Here is a 21,840-nt window from a genome sequence, read left to right as displayed (position 1 = left end):
TGGGCTGGTGATAACCTCGGGGACGAAACGTCCACCAGCAGTGGCATCGAACCAGTGGTGTAAATAGTTATTAAAAAAAAAATGAAAGCCGAAAAACGCCAATTTGATAAAGTCATATATTAATACGATCATGTGTCAACGTATGGTGTGGATCTTTAAAATAATTTTTTGTGTAATTATTGTATGGAAAACATGGGAATTGTATTCTAACAATATATAATGTCCCAGGGAAAGCTAAACATCCGTAATTGATAGTCAATTTTACAACTTGTTATAGTAATTCTTTCATTTTCACAGGGACACACAAAGATAAAGAAACTATTTTGGAATGTGCATTGACGGCTTATAAAGCAATATCACAGTTTATTCTTAAAACGAAAGACGTCAATATAAACGGAATTCATCTCATTGATAACAATGAAAACGTCATAAAAATTTTGCAAGATGTATTTCTTCCATCCGGGGCTGGTCGACGCCCTCCTCCTACTCCAAAGCCTGATTTTACAAAACAACAAAAAGAACAGTATGATGCACCTAAAGGGAAAAAAGTCAATGTATGGAAAATGATTATCCAAGATACAAAAAAGGCAGATCCGTCAGAATTTATGAAAAGTCGTTCAAAACAGGCAAAAACCGGGAATTTAGTCATCCATGGAGATGATGGACCATCTGTAGGGGACGAAAGCTGTGTCATATGTTTGTGTGAAGTTGATGATCCAGTGGAACTAACCAAATGTAACCATGTATTCTGTAAAGAATGTATTACAGAAGTGTTTAGGTCAAAACCATCGTGTCCAGTGTGTACAACAGTTTATGGTGTAGTGTTTGGAGATCAGCCAAGAGAGGGGAAAGCAACAGTTTATGAGGAAGAAGATCCATTGCCAAGCTTTAAGGAGAAGACTTATGCAATTTACTATGAGTTTGAATCAGGAGTGCAACAGGTGAGTAAAACATTTTTCTTGTATGTATATAGTCAATGAAATTCAACAATTTAACTGACATTAAAATCATACATATCTGGCGTACCCACCAAGCTGAAAGAATATGTTGGAATTGTTGTGAGAACTTGGTATCCTTTGTCCTTTAATTTAAAAACTTGAAATGACAAAAAGTACAGAATTGGGTGTTTATAGTTTTAACATATTTATTTGCTTAAATATAAATCTTACGAGGTATTCTCTATCTAAAATATTTGTTGATACGATAATGATATATAAGAGGATGCATCCATTCAAAAATATTCTAGATTTTAGTGCTAGAGTCTGAGGTTAGAGCTTGGTCATGTTTTACCATCAAACAATGAGGAATCTAATTGACCCTAGAAAACGACTCACATGGGTGGTTTAATATTGTTTTGCACCTGAGTAGTTCTACAAAGCTTTACATACACAAAAAAAAACCAGTTCTTTGTGAAATAGCTAAGATTTTTTTAAGAGTATATTGCTAATATATATAGGAAGATGTGGTATGAGTGCCAATGAGACAACTCTCCATCCAAGTGACAATTTATATAAGTAAACCATTATAGGTTAAGTTACGGCCTTTAACACGGAGCCTTGGCTCACACCGAACAGCAAGCTATAAAGGGCCTCAAAAATTACTAGTACCCAATGTCTGAATTTGAAAATGATTTTAAATAAATGATGCACATTTCCACAGTAGCTCGATAGATCATAAATAATGTTGATTATATAAAGATCATATTTTAAATCATGTATACCAAATTTGGTAAAACTTTAAAGGTTGTTTCATTATAAGTTATATGGTTCGCAACTGACCTCTACGGATCCATAGGGGTGAGGCCGGATGCATATGTTCTAGGGACACATTTACGGTCTTTTGATTCTCGTTATTATAGTTCTCAATTTTGACAGTTAATCACTTGTCAATTTTCTATTATTACACCTTCCAAATTAATTTCTTCATATTTCATGAATAACATTTGGGTTACGAATTGAAAGGTAAAGTAGTGATTTGTTCCTGTTGTAAAAGGGTAAAAAATTGACAAGTCAAGACTACAATCATGAAATTTACAATACTCTGAGTTAAAGCTGGTAGAAATCTCATAGTTTTAAGGGAATATGTCCCAAAAGAAGAATATTACTCTGTAATAATCTTATGACGAAAACGGATTTATTTCATTTTTAACCGGATTTTTGTGACAAAAATGTCGGTTATTGATTTGGGGATGTACGGCGGGAGGGCGGGCGGCAATCAAATGTTGTCCGTGCATTAGCTCATGAACCATTCAACCAAAGCTTTAAAAATTTTAATATGTTGTTACTGACAACTAAATGAAGGTCAAGTTGAATAATGGCGATTTTGACTTTTACCGTTCAGGAGTTATGGTTCTTGAAAGATTGAAAAATGGAGTTTCCAGTCGTGTCCGTGCATTTACGCATGAACTGTTCTACCAAAGCTTCCCAAATTTTAATATATTGTTACTGATGACAAAATGGAGGTCAAGTTCAATAATGACGATTTTGACTTTTACCGTTCAGGAGTAATGGTTCTTGAAAGATTGAAAAATGGTGTTTCCAGTCGTGTCCGTACATTTTCTCATAAACCATTCAACCAAAGCTTTTGAAATTTTTACATGTTGTTACTGATGACAAAATAGAGGTCAAGTTCAATAATGATGAGTTTGACTTTTACCGTTCAGGAGTTATAGTTCTTGAAAGATCGTAAAATGGTGTTTCCATTCACGTTGTTGCATTTACTAATGAACCATTCAATCTAAGCTTTTCAAATTTTAATATGTTGATACTGACTACAAAATGGAGGTCAAATTTGATATTGACGATTTTCACTTTCAGCATTCATCAGTTATGGTTCTTGTGATATTGCCAGGACACAAATAAATGTTAATAAATCCGGTTTGCTGTCGTTGTGACAGCCTCTTGTTGTGTATTATTCTACAGAAATGCACTATATACAATAACTGTGTTCTCGGAACGATGTGGTATCAATGACTTCCTAGTCAACGCGAGTCTGCAAAATGGATTGTCAAACCAAATACATCAAACATTGTATATTACTGCCTCTTCGTCTCAGTAAATGAACTCCCGTGGCCCAGAATGATAATAAAGCAATCTCCACTTGTTAGTCAACATCTGGTAATACGACGCTTCAGATTATGCCACAATCGCGAAAAGATGACGGGAATGGGACAACGACTATGGGACTATCTATGAGCATACACAAATATTTCATAACGTACAACCAAATCAAAATGCCATCCGGAATAAAAAAAATATAGAGATGACTTGTAACCCATGATGTAATAGTTTCCCTTGTTAGCAGTAATTTACCCTTTATCAAGAAAACCGTGATAGCAAACGCAAGCTGTGGTATATTGTATCAACTGTCATGGGAAATTTACTTCATATTCAGGCGGTGCTGGCATGTTTCTCTACACAGAAATGAAAAGTTCTCAGTTGTAAAATTGAAGCCCTCTCTTTTGTTCTAAACCTAATCCGCATTGTCATTTTATAGATGTGAGTCAAGATATGAGGCTTACTTAACAGTATATGTTGTATCCTTTATTTCAAGTTCATTTGGGATACTAGAAGAAGTAGTCGTCAAAGTCACCAAAGTTTTGAAGAATTCAATGAAAGGACATCTACAGATGCGATCCCAGGATTTTGAAAAAGGTGTCAGCCCAAATCAACGATTGTAGTGGAACATTAGAAAGTCTTTTACACTCACCGTATTAAAATGTACCTCCATACACTCTGCCCCACTTTCCCCCTAAAAAAACTCATCTAATCTATACAGCGTAAAGTGGACATAAAGGATATGGTTTAGTCGATTCTGTATGAAGTCTGTCTCATATGAATAAATTCGATAAGGATAGCACAGGTGGTCCCATAGAAATGACGATTGTTTGTTCAAAACACGTCTTCAAACGTAACAACCATGTTGTAAATCATTTTGTTAAGTCAGTTTCAACATTTTTTTGGCTTCAGTCAGTACAACTATAAACTGGTCGGTCGTCTGTTAGTTATAATAATGTGGTTAAATCGTTTGTAATGTCTTCTTGTTGAATGTTACCGTGTGCGCTGTAGCACAGTCAATATCTGGAATGTATCAAACAGGACATCTTCATATAACATTAATACGATATCCAGCAGCTAATATTTGTTGTTGAATACTTGTTATAAAATAGAGTCTAAATGTATCAATTTCGCTGCACCAGATGCATATTGTGACAAAACATGTATATTCAGTGATGCTTCGGGATCCAGGACAAAATATTGAAAAACAATAACTTATAAAAAATAAAGATCTTATAAAACATAAGGGACAAAAGGTATTACCAAAGCCGGACAAGCACTTTGCGAGAGGGAAATATAGTCTTAAATTGTGCAACACCACAATATCAGTATTTCAATTCCAGTACCGACATACTGCCTACTCTACTTGAGATTCCCTCGGTGACTAATATTCCAACAGTAAAGGCATCGACCAAGTGACAGTTATATAAAAGACATTACCAAGTTAACTGCAACATATTTCGACAACAAATGTCTCATATAAAGATACTATGAGCATGCTCAGTTACGGTTCAAGCCAAAACTTTTGAAAATACGTTTCTCATTAAAAAAATGAAAAGATTATTCACCAAAATAGCAAAATGTATAGCGAAAGCTTGGCAAGGAACTCTATTTCTTAATTTCGAATGATTTCCAAATTTGTAAAAAGAAAATTCTAATACTACAATATCCGTATTGTCATGCCAGCACCGACGTACTGGCTACTTGGCTTGTGTTCCCTCGAGAATTTATAGTTCACCAATTGTCCCAATGGTAGTAGGAACAACATTAACGGCACTGATTTTACTGAACCAGATGCACATTTCGACAAAATCTATCTTCAAGGATTCATCAGGCCTAATTATAAGATCAAAACGTATTAAAAAGAATTAAAAGCTTATGAACTAAACTGACAATACATACAGCCAAAGCTGGACAAAGAATGATCACAGAAGTCGAAGCTAACCACTTGAGTTTGTTTCGATTACCTTCTTTTAAACATTCTTTTATATTAGAAATTACGAAATCTACCAAGTTCTAGTTCGTTGGACTCACAAATTGTCAAATAAAAGATTTCAGCTCATATTTTAACAATGCGTGAAATTTTTCTTCCTAAATCTTTTCAGAGGGTGTTGGTGTTTTTTTTCTTTTTGAGAATCTTTTGTATTGCTAGTGCATTGATAAAGTATCAAGCTGTTGAATTCGATTGCAATATTTATGTATATATGGCAGGTAAATGAGACATTGTCTAAGGAGATTCTTGTAGCTGTATTGGCTAAAACGACATAACATATATAGGTAGATTACCAATGAATTTAAAATGTATATCAGTTGTCAGTTGTCAGAGTTTGTAAAACATATAGAGCCATAGTTACACTCACAATTAACTAAATTGATTTAAAAAATCTGATATGATAGAAACTAATTGAGAGAAAACAGCTTCGATTAAGTAATAAAAAATACAATCTTGATATCATTTAAGCCCGTTTAATACTATTTATCTACTTCAGCTTGTTTCTCTCTCAAATTTTCAGAATTTTACTCATATTTAGAGCAAGATTTTCGGTATGTTGAAAACAGATTTCAGTATTTGAAATCAAAATAATGAATTCGTGCATATTTACAAGTTATTCACTTATTGTATCATGAACAGTAATATCTAAGTGTACATAAAATGTCTATATATTTATGATAATGAAATGATCGTTTTAGGATTTTCATCCCATGCCTAAAACTCCATATGAAGGAATGAAAAGGAGAGCATTTCTACCAAAAACAAAGGAAGGTACTGAAGTATTGGAGCTTCTAGAAAAGGCATTTAAACAAGGCTTAACCTTCACTATAGGTACGTCACGTACAACTGGAAAAGAAGGTGTGATCACATGGAATGATATTCATCATAAGACCTCTAGAAAAGGTGGACCAGAGAAGTGAGTATATCAGTATGGACTCATATGCACATATTCTCAAAGATTCAAAAGTTTTATTATATTTAAAACACCTAGATATTTAGAACATGATTAATTTATAAAAATAATCATGACAATGAGACAATCATACACTGTTCACCTCTTACCTTTTATATAATTTACAAAAAAAGGACATGAAAGAATCATTGAAGATTTGTTTGTATGTTTCCATATTTTGTTAATGATTTGCTATTTTGGTATAAACTTTTGAATAGTCTAGTTTTCATATTTTAGATACATCAATAGCTGTTTCAACCTTAAGTGTATTTTAGGGAACTATTTATAATGAAAAATGTTATAAAATATAAATGGATAATATAAGTCTGGTTAATGTTTTGTTCACGTATATTTGGCATACAAAGTGACATTTATCACAAGTTACGTTCTGCATGTGGTTAAATTTGTTTAATTTCAAATAACTATGTCGAACCTCACAAGGAAGCTATTAAACCAAGAGTTCCAAATGGTGAATTTGAAGTCATCCCTTCGTAAATTTTACGGACGCCATCACGAGTTGGTTGACCGTTATTGAATAACCGTTTCACAAATGATATCGGATATGTCCCTTACGTCGTAACTACACAACCCCCTTCCCTTTCATGAATGTGACCTACCGAATTAGACTATTTACCGGATTTGTAATCACATAAGCAACACGACGGGTGCCACATGTGGAGCAGGATCTGCTAACCCTTCCGGAGCACCTGAGATCACCCCTAGTTTTTTGGTGGGGTTCGTGTTGTTTATTCTTTAGTTTTCTATGTTGTGTCATGTGTACTATTGTTTGTCTGTTTGTCTTTTTCATTTTTAGCCATGGCGTTTTCAGTTTGTTTTAGATTTATGAGTTTGACTATCCCTTTGGTATCTTTCTTCCCTCTTTTTGAATTGAAAAAACTTTTACAAAACTTGATCGCATCTTCTGCATAATAAGCAAAACTGCGATTTTGAAGAAGTTTCAGAAAATTTCGCAAGACTTATAAGGCATAAATTCTTAGACAAAAAGCTAAGTGTTTTTGCTAGAGTTTACTGACTACATGTAAAACTTGCGAAATGTATATAAAATGTCTTAAATATTTTGATTATATTGATATCCATAAAAAGGCATTAAATATTCCGGGCTTATGTTTTTGTACGTCTGATGCGCTTCGTCTTTACAAGACTCAAGTGTTTCATTTCGGAATCTTGATATTCAAATTCCATTAAATTGTAACAACATTGGAAATTTGAGTCTATGGGCAAAAGAAACTCCGGGAAACTGGTCCTGTATCTTTTATAAAAAAAAAATACTTTCATTTTTCATTCATATTATTTGCCAAAATTGACATTTGAAGACCACGAAATTTACTCCGACCATCATTTGCGACTTGAAAAGTTTTGTTAAATTTTCGGTAACATGTCCGATTTATTCAAGGTGGTGGTAGTCACATTATTTACCAAACTTTTATTGACAAACCGTTGAGTCGCATGGCGGATAGTACATGCATATAGAAGTAGATGCTACCCGTGTCGACACAACCGGTCTCGGTCTTTTTGGAGTTTATGTGATTTTCCCAGTTCGTGTTTTTTGCCTTAAATTGTGCTGTTCTAATTAATTTATTTTAACATCGGAACACTATCGTTGCGCAAGTTTACTCCCTCAGTTTTGTTGTTTAATCTTGATTTGTGTCTTTCTAATTAATTTCTGAGATTTGAACATCGGCAGTGGCGTAGCTGGGTCATTTTTACGTGTACGCCCGAACCTTGGCGAGGGATATGAGGGGTGCCAACCGCTCAATGTCAAAGCACCTGTTGGTAGTGGGTTCGAAAGGGACGAAGCCCCAGAAAGCTATCGAGAATGAGATACCATAATGATTCCTGTCAGTAAAAAATCATTGATAACAACATACTTTTGAATCTAAATGGTTTATTTATTTTTTTTGGTTAATTTTTGTAATATGTTAATTATTCATCGTGTTAAACTGGAAGCTAGCCTTATGGTCATTGGTTTTAGAGAAAACGTCCAAACCAATATTACTTTTAAATAAGTTTAAATGGTGCCGTGAGTGCGCATATAATCAACAAAAGCACCTTTTAATGATCACGAAAAAAAATATTTCTAAGAGGTGCAATATAAAAAAATTCTGGAACACCTAGGATTTCTTCCACAAAAAGCGAATCAATGTATCATTCCTTTACAGGGATTTAAAAAAAAATTTAAATTTTCTTTTGATATTTTTTTCTTGATCTGGAATTTTTCACGACAATCTATGAAGGTTTATAAATTGAGCATGTAATTGCGTAAAGAAGAGTCCAGCTATCTGTCTATCAGAAAAGAACCGAAAAATGAACGAAAACAAATGCTTTTAAAATTTTAGCTTTAGACATTAGTCATAGAAAAAGCTTCTTCGACATTTTCATAAATTTCGATGAAGGTTCGACAAGTAGAAGAAATAACAAAATGTAAGCCCAAACTGCGACCACTTATTAATTCTGAGACTACTATAACACAGTTATAGTAGTCTCAGATTAATTGCAGAAAGTAACACATTTTATCCTTAAAATGCGGGAAAATTAAAGATATAATTGCATTATTATATTGCTCTGAATACTCTTTTGATCATAAACAGTTTCTGTATACAACTTTCGTAAAATTTCACGGTCGGAGAGTCATTTAAAAGAATTTATCCACATTCGGAAACCTAAATATTGACACCACTTTGTCTCGCTTTTGGGACATAAAACACAGGCTCGACAAAAATACAAACAGCATATCGAATCTGAGCAGATAGTGAATTGCTTTAAATATAAGAAAAGAAGGTAGAATTCAAAGTGGTTTCAGACTTTTACAAAAGATTCGAACAAATATATTAAATGATCTATTTGAGTAAATTTAGTCCCAATTTTTATTCAAAATTACAATCCCTTAAAAAAAGAAGCACAAGGCTGGTGTGCTTTTGACCAGATTTTCTTATTCTATGTCGATTATTTGTTTTATTTTCAAAATTCAAGTGTACGCCCGGGCGTTTTGACGTAAACGTAGCTACGCGCATGATCGAAAACTACTATTACTGCCTCTAATCGTATATCAAAGCGTCAGCCGATTCCCGTGGTAATGTTATTCTCGTTTTTTTTGTTTTTTTTTTTAAAGTTATGTTCTTAAAGGTGCAAACACCACCAATTATCAAATTTACGGGGGTTTTATTGGTATAAACCCATATTTCAGCAAATACTTACATCTCATATATCCCAGTGAACTTGAAATTAAGGATACTACTGATACTAAAAGGACTGCTTCATACCTTGATCTTTTCCTCAATATTGACACAGATGGACGACTTCACACGAAAATCTATGATAAACGGGACGATTTCAACATCCCAATTATCAATTTCCCATTTCTCAGTAGTTGCATACCCTCTGTCCCTTTCGTATGTTGTTTACATATCTCAATTGATACGTTATTCTCGTGCTTGTTCACACTATACGGACTTCATATACAGGAGTGTGTTCCTTATGAAGAAACTGCTCCAACAAAGTTATGAGGAGGTTCTCGTGCTTGTTTACACTATACGGACTTCATATACAGGAGTGTGATCCTTACGCAGAAACTGCCCCAACAAAGTTATGAGGAGGACAGATTAAAAATGACACTCCGTAAATTTTACGGACACCATCACGAATTGGTTGATCCATACGATGTGTCTTTGTCCAAACTAACAAAGGATTTTTTTACCACGTGTTATATTGTGATTTGTCATTACGTCGTCTGATCTTTTAATTACCGAACGTGACTTATTCCCCATTGTGACTGTTTTGCTGAGTGTGAATTCGCATTGCTATATGACGTGTCACGTTACTTTTCTATCCCAAATTCATTTATTTAGTTTTGATGTTATATTTGTAATTCTCATCGGATTTTGTCAAATATCTTTACGTCTTTTCTGTTGTATTCGTGTGTTATGTTAAAGAAAATTAATCACCCCCTCCATTTATTGGATTTTAGTTTGGTTCAACGCAATTTTTTCGATTTATTTGTTTAAAATTTATTCAGAAGATACACCGACATAGCTATATAATACAATTAGTTATCTGATTGCTACCGCAGTTTGGTATTGATAAGTTTTGTTATTTTCATTGTTATTAAATGTAATATCAGCTAGTATTACAAATCTAATCTTAAATCAATCTTAATTCGATCTTATTTTTGGGAAATATTTTTAGTCATTCAAATGTGACGTCACTTTGTGTGCTTTCTTAGTCATTCAAATGTGACGTCACTTTGTGTGCTTTCTTAGTCATTCAAATGTGACGTCACTTTGTGTGCTTTTTTAGAATTTCAAATGTGACGTTTCTTTGTATGCTTTTTTACAATTTGAAATGTGATGTCACTTTGTGCGTTGAGGCTTTGGCTAACTCGGGTGTGTATTTATTTGTGCTGGATTATGTTCGTTTTTATTCTGTAGTTAGTAGTCACTTCGGTTTTATCATGTATAGTCATTTTTTATAAAATTTACTGTTTGCAAAAGTATGAATTATTCTAAATAGTAAGATGGTTCTTGTCCCAGGCGGAGAACCCTAGCCGTATTGGGCACAACTTTTTTTACCTTTTGGTGCTCAGTACTTGTTTTGGCTTTAGGACTTTTTTTTATCTGAGCGTCACTGGTTAGTCTTGTGTGGACGAGACGCACTTCTGGCGTATTAAATTTTAAACCTGGTGCCTTTTGTTACTTTTTATTCGTGTGTTTCTCTGTCCTATATGTTCTCCTATTTATTTGTATTGTGGTCCTATCATGTTGTGTTGTCGTTTTAATAATATATTTAACATTGCCATTAAAGCGGGAGGTTTGACATGCCACAAAACCAGGTTCAACCCACCATTTTTTTCTTTAAAAATGTCATGTACCAAGTCGGGAAAATTACCATTGTTATATTATAGTTCGTTTCTGTGTGTGTTACATTCTAATGTTGTGTCGTAAGTTTCCTCTTATATAAACTGATCATAGATACCAGGACTAAATTTTGTATAAACGCCAGACGCGCGTTTCGTCTACAAAAAACTGATCAGTGACGCTCGAATCAAAAAAATATTTGAGTGTGAATTCGCATTGCTATAAGACGTGTCACGGTACTTTTCTATCCCAAATTCATGTATTTAGTTTTGATATTATATTTGTTATTCTCATCAGATTTTGTATAATACTTAGTTCGTTTCTGTGTGTGTTACATTTTAACGTTGTGTTTCTGTTGTGTCGTTGTTCTCTTATATTTGATGCGTTTCCCTCAGTTTTGGTTTGTAACCGGGATTTGTTTTTTTCTATCGATTTATGAGTTTCGAACAACGGTATACTACGGTTGCCTTTATTTATTGGTTACTTCGAATGTTTGTTTTTTACTCTCGAAAATATTTGAATTTCTTGTTTTTCAGTTGTAAACCATTGTGAGTCAATTTTGTGTGATCAAATATATCTAGAAAAGACTATTAATTTTTTTTTCAATCTGTAAAACATTTTATTGTATGGTATCACAATTCTGTTCAATTCAATATTTTATTAAGCCTCATCTTTCAAAACAATTATGTTAAAATTACGTCGGCTTCATCCTTTAAAATATTTTTTACATTTATCTTTATCTTTTATAGTTGCATATATCAACAGACTGAATTACGTTAAATTAAACTTTCTAATCTCCCTGTTTAGATTTTTTTTTAAATTATGCAATATCGTATAAAAATTGGTCAAAAGAACACCTTTGTAAATATGGCATTGAAATTTCACAATATGTTTCCGTTTTAATTTTTTTTTAAATAAATCATATTTTCAAGCTGTCTCTGACTTTGAAATGCATTGCCCCTGATCAACATATTTACTAATAATTCTACGCAGAACAATATAAACCAATTATAAGTACTATAAAAATATTCCAAAATGTTGCACAAATGATCTATATTGTACTCAGAAAATTTCATTTCTTAACACCTGTGGTTTCTGTTTAAAATAGTAATATCTGCACAAATATAAACCTTTCTGTGGTACCGATTATAATTTACATTCTTCAAGCTACAATTCAGTTGAGTGAAAAATTGTCAATGTCTTGATAAAAAAGTATCCACCCTATACCCCTTAAGCCTTCAACTGCAGCATTTGCACTGTGTTTACTAACTCCAAGAAACATTTTACAGTCTTTTGTATTTGCCGCATGTTGCTTAGTGTAATGTATTGATAATTCTCTTTTCAGGTTTGGTTATCCCGATCCAGGTTATCTATCCCGTGTGAAAGAAGAGCTTGCATGCAAAGGAATAACTTCGGACACGTAGTTTAGACTAAACTGCAAACACATTATAATCATTAGCACGAATTTAAAAAATAACTGCACCAAATTATGTTATTTTCAATATTCCTAAAATTCTATTATTTGTAATATTGTTTGATATGTTGTATGGGTCACTACCAATCATTGAGAGATGGTTCTAATATCTACTGTGAGGAAACCTCTTCAACTACAAAAGTTGGGAATGTAAATTCTGTTTTGAATCGTTGGTATAAATGCAAATCTATCATATGATTTTTTTCTGTACAAGCACTAGTCTTGCCAATTTTGTTAAGTAAGCTAAAGAATTTTTTTTTTCATAAAAAACAAGTTAAAGAAAATGTTCAAAAAGTAATACTTAACTGGCTACTTAGACAATGTTTTTTAAATGTGCTTATAATTGTAATCACTTTTTTATAAACGTTTTACTGAAATATATAATATATATCCAGAATCATTACTTTGATTTCCAACAGAATGTTAGATGTTTACCCGGCTGCTCTGCCTCACACCATTAATGATATTTGTTATTAGAAATATTTATTTATTTTTTCTTTATACTTTTTAATCTTTGGGGTGTTTTTTGTTGTTGTTATTTGTACAACATACATATTTATTCGAAAGCAAAAGTTCTTTGTATATATGTAAGATTATGATTATCACTTTCTTTGTGATTAAGTACGAGCGTAAGCGTTGGTTACAGTGATGTATATTTGAAAATAAATAACGAAAAAACACAATGGTGAAAACTGTTTACGCTTTCATGAACAGTTTATGTTCCTTAATAAGAATGTATTTCTTTTGTAGTAACTTAATGGAATATTTTACTCGGAAATTCGTGAGTTTTTAAAAGGAAAACTCACCAAGGAAAAACTATTTGTTGAGCAAGGATATTTGTTTATATAATAATGTTGTTATATATTATAGATATATATATATCTTGGACTTGGTCGTATATTACTATCTTATATCAGTATCAGTATCGTTGCAAATATCTTTAATGTATATATTTTATGTGCATTTTAGATTTCTGTGTAGTTTTCTGTAAACTGCCGTTACACTTTTTTAGTTCTCTAAAATAAGACATTTGTATGTGTTCCCCATAGGGTCCTATGTTAAACTAAATCCCCCTCTGACAGCCATCTTGGATGATGGATCTGCTATAAAGTTACAACACTTGGCCAGCACCTAATAAGGAACATTCATGCTACGTTTAGTTTCACTGATTCCATTGAGTGGTTCTTTAAAAGAAGACATTTGTATGTATTTCCCATAGGGTCCTATGTTAAACTAAGTCCCCCGCTGGTGGTCATCTTGGATGATGGATCGGCTACAAAGTCAAAACACATGGTCAGCACTTCATAAGGAACATGCATGCTATGTTTGGTTTTATGCCATTCTGTGGTTCTCTAGAAGAAGTTCAAAATGTAAAAAGTTAACGACGACGACGGACACCTAGTGATGAGAAAAGTTCACTTGACCCTTTGAATCAGATGAGCTGAAACAGCATTCAATTTATACTTCCAGATTTTTGAAATATAATATAAATGCAATAATCATTATTTTGAATCAGAAAAGGAACAAAACTTTTGCAGAATTCAGAGAAAGGCCTATAGCTCGTCATATAGATGAAATAACATAGTGTTATTGTTGATTTAAAAGTAGAGGGTTTATATAAAATGTGTAAAATTTTGATAATTATGATATTTCAATAAGAAAACCTGGTTGTAAAATATATTTTATTTATTGTTCATATTTATAATTACCTATATTATATAACTTCTGCCAATCTAAGCATACCTCCAGAGTCGTGTCTATCAGTAGTGATAGACCAGCAGTACGCGCCTTAAAACTCGTTCGGTACACGCATAGAGTTGGACCATATGTGACCATGAAATCGGGATGCGGACGCAATATTTGACCCTTAAATCGGGACGCGGACACCACACCCTTTTGTTAGACAAGTTCACCCTTAAATTAAGACGCGGACGCTATACCTTAGTGTTGGCCCAGTCGACCCCCTAAACCGGAACGCAGACGCCATACCCCTGAAAAAGGACGATACACCCTAAAAAAAAAAGTACGCGAATTCTTATCTAAACGCTAAACCTTAAGACCCAACCCTGGAACCATAAGTCTGTGGTAATTTTGAAAAGGAATAATTTACACATCAACCTGGCCATTTTCCTAACACCACTTCCTTCGACCACTTAAGTTACACAGTGTCTTCGTCTCAGATCAAGCCTTGCATGGAAACAGATCAGAGTAGACTTCAATGAAAATGCTACCACATAATTAGCACATGCTTCTAACAACTCTAAGAATTCTCAAAGATACAATATTTATTTGAATCAGTTAATCAGATAAACTGTCACTCATAGATTACCTTAGCCGTATTTGGCACAACACTTTGGAATTTGGATCCTCAATACTCTTCAACTTTGTACTTGTTTGGCTTTATAAATATTTTGATATGAGCGTCACTGATGAGCCTTATGTACGCGTAACGCGCGTCTGGCGTACTAAATTATAATCCTGGTACCTTTGATAACTATAATCAATCTAGTATGCGGTTCTATGAACAGATGCATGTGTAAAGATAATGAGATTAAAATGTTTGATATCATTTTCTAGCACATAAAACTGGCATATACCCCATGCCGACTACACCCGTAGAAGACAGACTTTGTTTGTTTTGTGATAGCTGTAGTGTAGAGACTGAAAAAAAATTCTTATGGGATGCACGCTTTATGACGATATTCGATATAACCTTTCTACCTCAGGAATAGATTACCTTAGCTGTATTTGGCAAAACGTTCAGGAATTTTGGTCCTCTATGCTCTTCAACTTCGTACTTTGGCCTTTTTAACTCTGGCGTAAATACAAAATTTAATCCTGGTATCTATGATGTGTTTATTTACAACCACTGGGTCGATGCCACTGCTGGTTGAGTTTTAATTCCCCGAGTGAATCACATGCCCATTAGTCAGCACTTTGGTCATATTTATAAATTAACTGTTTACAAAACTTTTGAATTTTTGAAATACTAAGGCTTTTTTACCTCATGAATATATTACTTAGTACCTTAGCTGTATTTGGCTAAACTTTCAGGAATTTTGGTCCTCAATGCTCTTCAACTTTGTACCTTATTTTGCCTTTTTAACTTTTTGGGATTCGAGCGTCACTGATGAGTCTTATGTAGACGAACGCGCGTCTGGCGTAAATACAAAATTTAATCCTGGTATCTATGGTGAGTTTATTTACAACCAATGGGTCGATGCAAGTGCCGGTTGCGTTTTAATTCCCCAATGGTATCACAAGCCCAGTAGTCAGCACTTTTTGCTGACATGAATTATCATTTAAATGGTCATATTTATAAATTACCTCTTTAAAAAAGTTTTGAATTTTTGAAATACTAAGGCTTTTCTACCTAAAGGAATAGATTACCTTAGCTGTATTTGGCAAAACTTTCATGAATTTTTGGCCTCAATGCTCTTCAACTTCGTACTTTATTTGGCCTTTTTAACTGTTTGGGATGCAAGCGTCACTGATGAGTCTTATGTAGACGAAACGCGCGTCTGGCGTAAATACAAAACTTACTCCTGGTATCTATGATGTGTTTATTTACAACCACTAAGTCGATGCCTTTACTGGTTGAGTTTTAATTCCCCGATGGTATCACTAACCCAGTAGTCAGCACTTTGTGCTGACATGAATTATTAGTAACATAGTGTGCAATTGTCCTTTCTTACAAATTGACGAAAGGTACGTACGCATGACGAATCATACGTAACTCGTTTTAGGGATCCTTTATTTTGACATATCTAAATAATAGTCATGGAACCTCAGACAGACCATTACCCTACATGCATCGACATTTTTTTTCGATATATAGGACATAGGATTTCGGTACGTACGATAGATTAACATATAATACCACCAGGTGGAAGGAGATAACTCTATAAAATATCCTAAATATAGGGAATTCAGAAGAAAAAATGCCCCTAAAAACAAAACAAAAAAACCCTTAAGCTGGGGTCACACATTCACGATTTTTACTGCCGTCCTTGACGGGACCGTTCCCGATTGAAATTTGTCAAAAGTATGATCAAGATCCTGTGAATCGTGGATGTAAATTCAAACTTCAATTAAAACTTGTAAAACAAATAATTTAAATAATTTAATCACAAACACATATTGTGGTCATGTAGATTACAAACAAAAAATTCTGAATCCAGATTTTCCCTTTACCCTATAGTGTTAAAATTTTGAGAAAAAAAATCAATAGCTTTATAGCGTCGAAAAACTAAGAAAAGAAAAAACATTACCCCTCCTCTTTTGAAGTTGGTTGCTCCCATAACTTTTGCCCCCCTATTTTATACTTGTTTCACAGTGTGGACTTTGTAACGTTCATATTTAACTGAATTTGCAATCATAACTTGAAGTTATAGTATCAGATAGAAAAAAAAATTGATCACAATTCATTTCACATTACTTTTTCAAAACAATGCAGCATTATTGTTTTGCAAATCTCGATATTTCACGTTAACAATTTGCTGAAAGTGTAATATAAAAAATAAAAACAAATGTGAATCTTGCCGTTAAATTTAAACTAACGTACCTCAATAATGCCATTAAAATTTTAATCATGAAACTCGTGCTTAAAATATTCACGCGGAAATTTGTGTACTCGTGGTTTACGTAAGTAACGTATCGGTCGTAAGTGTATTTGACACTATTTTCCTTTGTTTTCTTATATTAAAAGCGTGTATTATTTGCGATATGCTTATTTTTTAAAGATAAATTTGATCCAGGAAAGAACGCTGTTTTACCGGATAAAGTAAACACTCTAAATTGTTATTGTGGAAATGAAATACGTGCTCCCTTTACGTTCGTTCGTACCTTTCGTCATTTTGTAAGAAAGCTCCAATACGAGAATTTATCGGGTCAATAAAATTCATATCGGGTGAGGGAAGCCAAACCCGATATGAATTTTATTGACCCGATAAATTCCGTATTAGGACAATTGAACACTGTGTAACGAATTTATCCTGATATTGTTATTTTACATATTATTATATTCAAATTTAATTTGAGGACAATATCAATCAAATATATTACAGATATTAAATTTGAAACTGTGAAAGATTAAAAGAAATAGCACTGTAAAGCAACTCAATTTTTTTTTATTAGGTCAATTGTATAAGGGAGATAGTTCCAATTGACGTAATAAACAAGGGAGATAATTCCAATTGACGTGATAAAAAATTGTACTGAAATTTATTAAAACAATATCAGCTAATCAAATTGCGAGAAATTACTCTGAATTAGGATAATGGCATGCCACAAAACCAGGTTCAACCCACCATTTTTATCTTTTTATCCTGCAATTGGGTGTCCTACTATACAGATACAGCCCTACAGATATCGCTTTGCTGTATCTGTATACTATACAGATATCGCTTTAAAGCTCCGCCCACTACCGGACTGAGTATTGTTTGAACCTGTGTGACCTCAGAATGTGTATTCCAGTTGCATTCCAATGACGATGTCAATTGTCGATTTCAAAACTTGAATGTGTATGATTGTGTTACAAAATCAACCATGTCAATTTCAGCATGCATGTTTAGTGAATGTCAAGTCTGAAGCGTAGGACAACTAGTACACTTCTGTTTCAAATTTGACAATGTTTTGTCATTTATTTTTACTGTTGAAGTTAGTTGTTATGTTAAAATAGAAAATTTTTCACATTGAGCGATGTATTATTGCTTACCATTCGAGATTCTTTTTTTGCGAACCCGTCTCCAGCGTTATCATTCGTCTCAACTCGGCCGATTCCGTACCCTCATCTAACATAAGGAGAGTAGCGGATTCTACCGAGGATTGCCGAATGCAGCGTTATGTGTGATTTTGATATTACTACGCGGGCCTGAAGGGATTACAAATCGAAAATAAATGCTAAATATGTTAGTTTTTGTGTCTTTCAAAACACAAACAATATACAGAATTAATTGCAGGATAAAGACAATAACTGTTTAGTGTCTTTAAATATCAACTGTATTTGTACTCGGCTCGAAACAGGTGTAGTAGCTCGCTAAAAGCTCGCATACACCTTGTTTCCTAGCCTCGTACAAATACAGCTGATATTTAAAGACACTAAACAGTTATTGTCTATATAAATGTCCTGTACCAAGTCAGGAAAATGGCCATTGTTATATTATAGTTCGTTTCTGTGCGTGTAACATTTTAACGTTGTGTTTCCGTTGTGTCGTTTGTTTTCTCTTATATTTGGGTGTGAATTCACATTACTATAAGACGTGTCACGGTACTTTTCTATCCCAAAGTCATGTATTTGGTTTTGATGTTATATTTGTTATTCTCATCGGATTTTGTCTAATGCTTAGTCCGTTTCTGTGTATGTTACATTTTAATGTTGTGTCGTTGTTCTCCTCTTATATTTAATGCGTTTCCCTCAGTTTTAGTTTGTTAGCACAATGTTATTTTAATCTGCAACGACTTTTATGATTATATGACTTGATATAACTTAGATGGAAAATATTTAAGGAGGGTTTAGATCATTAGTTTAAGAACAGGTCAAACTAGAAGACCTTTTGTCTCTATTAACACCGGTTGTGACCATAATTTAGTGTTATGATTCAGCTACGATGTCTCACAAATTCCTTGCAGCTTGTCCATAGATTTACGAGTTTTGAACATCGGTTTTTGAACATCGGTATACTACTGTTGCCTTTAATATCATTTATATGGTCATATTTATGAATTACCGTTTTACAAAACGTTTGATTTTTTGAATTACTCAGGCTTTTCTACCTCAGGAATAGATTACCTTAGCTGTATTTGGCAAAACGTTTAGGAGTTTTGGGCCTCAATGCTCTTTAACTTCGTACTTTATTTGGCCTTTTTAACTTTTTTGATTCGGGCGTCACTGATGAGTGTTATACATGTAGACGAAACACGCGTCTGGCGTAAATACAAAATTTAATCTTGGTATCTATGATGAGTTTATTTTCATGAATGTTCAAAATTATTCAAGATTTTCACAGCCTTGATAAAGATAACAATTGTTTTGAAATTATGAACTGTTATGATATACAATATTTCAGAGTTCAGAGTTCAGAGTTTATTCCGATAACCAAATACAATGGTATACAGAAAATAATAACAACAAAGTTACCCTCAGTCACAACTGTGAAACATGAGGTTTACATAGAAATATTCAAATATGTACCGGATTGTCTATAAAATAAAAAGTTTGATAGCAAAGTAATATTTTGACGAAATTAAGTTCCTTTTTCACTTTTGAATTGAACAACTTGCTTTCATGTACAGCACACGTTAGTTAAGAGGTGTATAGATTCAGATTCATGACTTGGTGTTAGTCTTTTGTTACAGTATTGTTGTGTATTTTGCAGATTCATGATACTATCGGCACATGCGTATTGTAGTTTTTCGTTTCCAGATCTAGATGATTCCATATTCGGTTTGTATAGGTTACCATCGATATACAGATTGTCTCTAACCAACAGTACTTTCCTCTTTTCTCTTTTGGCCTGTTTGGCCACCGGGTATAACATTTTTCTTTTTTGTTCTATTTCCTTTGGAAATTGTTCTTGTACTCCAAAATGTGTCCCTTTTAATTTGAATCCATTTTTTAATACAATTTCTTTGTCCTTAGTTGAAATGAATTTTGCCAAAATTGGACGATTACCTCCGCGACCATTTTTCCCGAATCTGTGGACTGTTACGAAGTTGATTTTTTTGTCGATGTTTAACTTTCGTTTAATAAAGGAATTAAGTGTATCTTCTGTGTTTTCTTCTGAGTGAAATTGAATTCCAGTAAAGATTAGGTTGGTTTTCATAGAGCGCCACTTTAGCCCAATAACATCATCTTCAGTGTTACTCAATCTGAAATCTACGTTGTCAGTACGATCTTTCTGTCGCAATTCTGCAGTTTTTAAACTTGTTATGTTTGAAATGTTTTCTCTACACCTATCCACCACTTTGTGCATTAAGTGACCCATGTTTTCGGCGCTCGTTTCCATTTCATTGCTCCTTTTCATGACAGACTCTACATTATTTTCTATATCATCGACTCTAAGGGCAAGTGAGTTAACTGTGCTTTGTATTTCAGTAATTTTCTCAATTTGCTTTTCAAATTTCTCGAATCGATGCTGAAGATCGCGAACAACTTCTAATAAACTGTTTAGAACCGTAACAGTTTTGGTATCAAAACTATATTCAGACATTATTATTTCACAAAAAGTCTTTCTCGTATACAGTTTTACTTTATCAACAAATATAACATCGGTATTAATGTATCAATGTATTGTATCTAAGGCGCCATATTCAAAACAATCTTCAGAACAATAGGATACTATTGGAGACGGTCATATGCAATTATTTTGTAACTTTTATCTTAAATTGTTTTAAAACTCTTAATGAAATTGTATTAGCCTCCGAGTTTTATTATTTCAATTTTATCAGAAAAAATCAGAATTAGACAATATATATGTTACAGTAAATAGGTGAAATTAGGAATTACACGTAATTACTAAACATTTCAGTAAATACCTGTAATTACTAGCCAATTTAGTAATTACATGTATTTACTAGTTGTTTCAGTGATTACTGGTAATTACTGATTTTTTTTGTCATTTTTACAGCTATTTACTAACTTGATGTTTTTGTTTTAAAATTAAAAACATAACTCAAGATACCAAATAAGAAAGTAAAGGGGTAGGGATTTTAAGGGAGCTTACTTGAGGATGTAGGAAAATAAGGCACATCAAAAGTGCATACTCTTTAGTGTTTTTGAATTGAAACTGGAAAATGGTTGTTTTATAGGTCTTGAAACTTCGTAAATATATGCATGCAAGACAATGATATCAATCCAAAATTGATTTTCATAATTTTGTTAAACTAAAATCTCAATCATGTACTGTGGTTTAAAACTTTAAAATAACTTTCTCCAAATATCTTGGAATTCTATCAAACTTGGACAGAAGCTAAATGTTTATGATCATAAGGTAATATCCGAAAGTAAAGATTGTAAAAAAAATCTTCTTTTCCCCCTATATTACTTATAAACATGATAAATGGACTACCTTCAACAATGAGCAAAGCCCATACAGCATGGTCAGCTATAAAAGGCCCCGATAAGACAATGTAAAACAATTCAAACGAGAAAACTAACGGCCTTATTTATGTAAAAAAATGAACAAAAAACAAATATGTAACATATAAACAAACGACAACCACTGAACTACAGGCTCCTGACTTGGGACAGGCACATACATACATAATGTGGCGGTGTTAAACTAGTTTTTTCCCAGTTAACATTTATGCAGTTAAAGTTTTTAAAACATTAGATTTTATAAACCATCCTGGATTTTTACCCACTTTTGACAGAAGCTTTTTATAGTACCAGTCAAAAGATAGTATCTAGAGGAAAATTTTAATATTTTTTCCTGATTTTTGTTGAGCCTGCGATTAACAGCAAAAGTAGGCAAGACTATTTGTTCTGCAAAACC

The 21,840-nt window shown here is 33.2% G+C and overlaps 2 protein-coding genes across 2 annotated transcripts in view; one reads left to right on the top strand and one right to left on the bottom strand.

Annotated features, from left to right (window-relative positions):
* Window positions 1-13,038, top strand: part of LOC139519079 (uncharacterized) — a 39,875-nt gene extending 26,837 nt beyond the window's left edge. The window contains exons 6-8 of the mRNA XM_071310867.1: window positions 298-941; window positions 5,748-5,965; window positions 12,218-13,038. Coding sequence (XP_071166968.1) covers window positions 298-941; window positions 5,748-5,965; window positions 12,218-12,296 — 941 coding nt within the window. The 3' untranslated portion in view covers window positions 12,297-13,038. The remainder of the gene's footprint in view (window positions 1-297; window positions 942-5,747; window positions 5,966-12,217) is intronic.
* Window positions 13,039-19,629: 6,591 nt separating this feature from the next.
* On the bottom strand, window positions 19,630-20,556 carry LOC139521275 (uncharacterized). Its single transcript, XM_071314745.1, has one exon. It carries the CDS (start codon window positions 20,554-20,556, stop codon window positions 19,630-19,632), a length of 927 nt encoding a protein of 308 aa, XP_071170846.1.
* Between the last annotated feature and the right edge of the window lie 1,284 nt (window positions 20,557-21,840).

The sequence above is a fragment of the Mytilus edulis genome, chromosome 4 (assembly GCF_963676685.1).
Source record: "Mytilus edulis chromosome 4, xbMytEdul2.2, whole genome shotgun sequence".
NCBI lineage: Eukaryota > Metazoa > Mollusca > Bivalvia > Mytilida > Mytilidae > Mytilus > Mytilus edulis.
The sequence above is the reverse complement of the archived record's forward strand: the minus strand, read 5'-3'. Positions and strand labels throughout refer to the sequence as shown.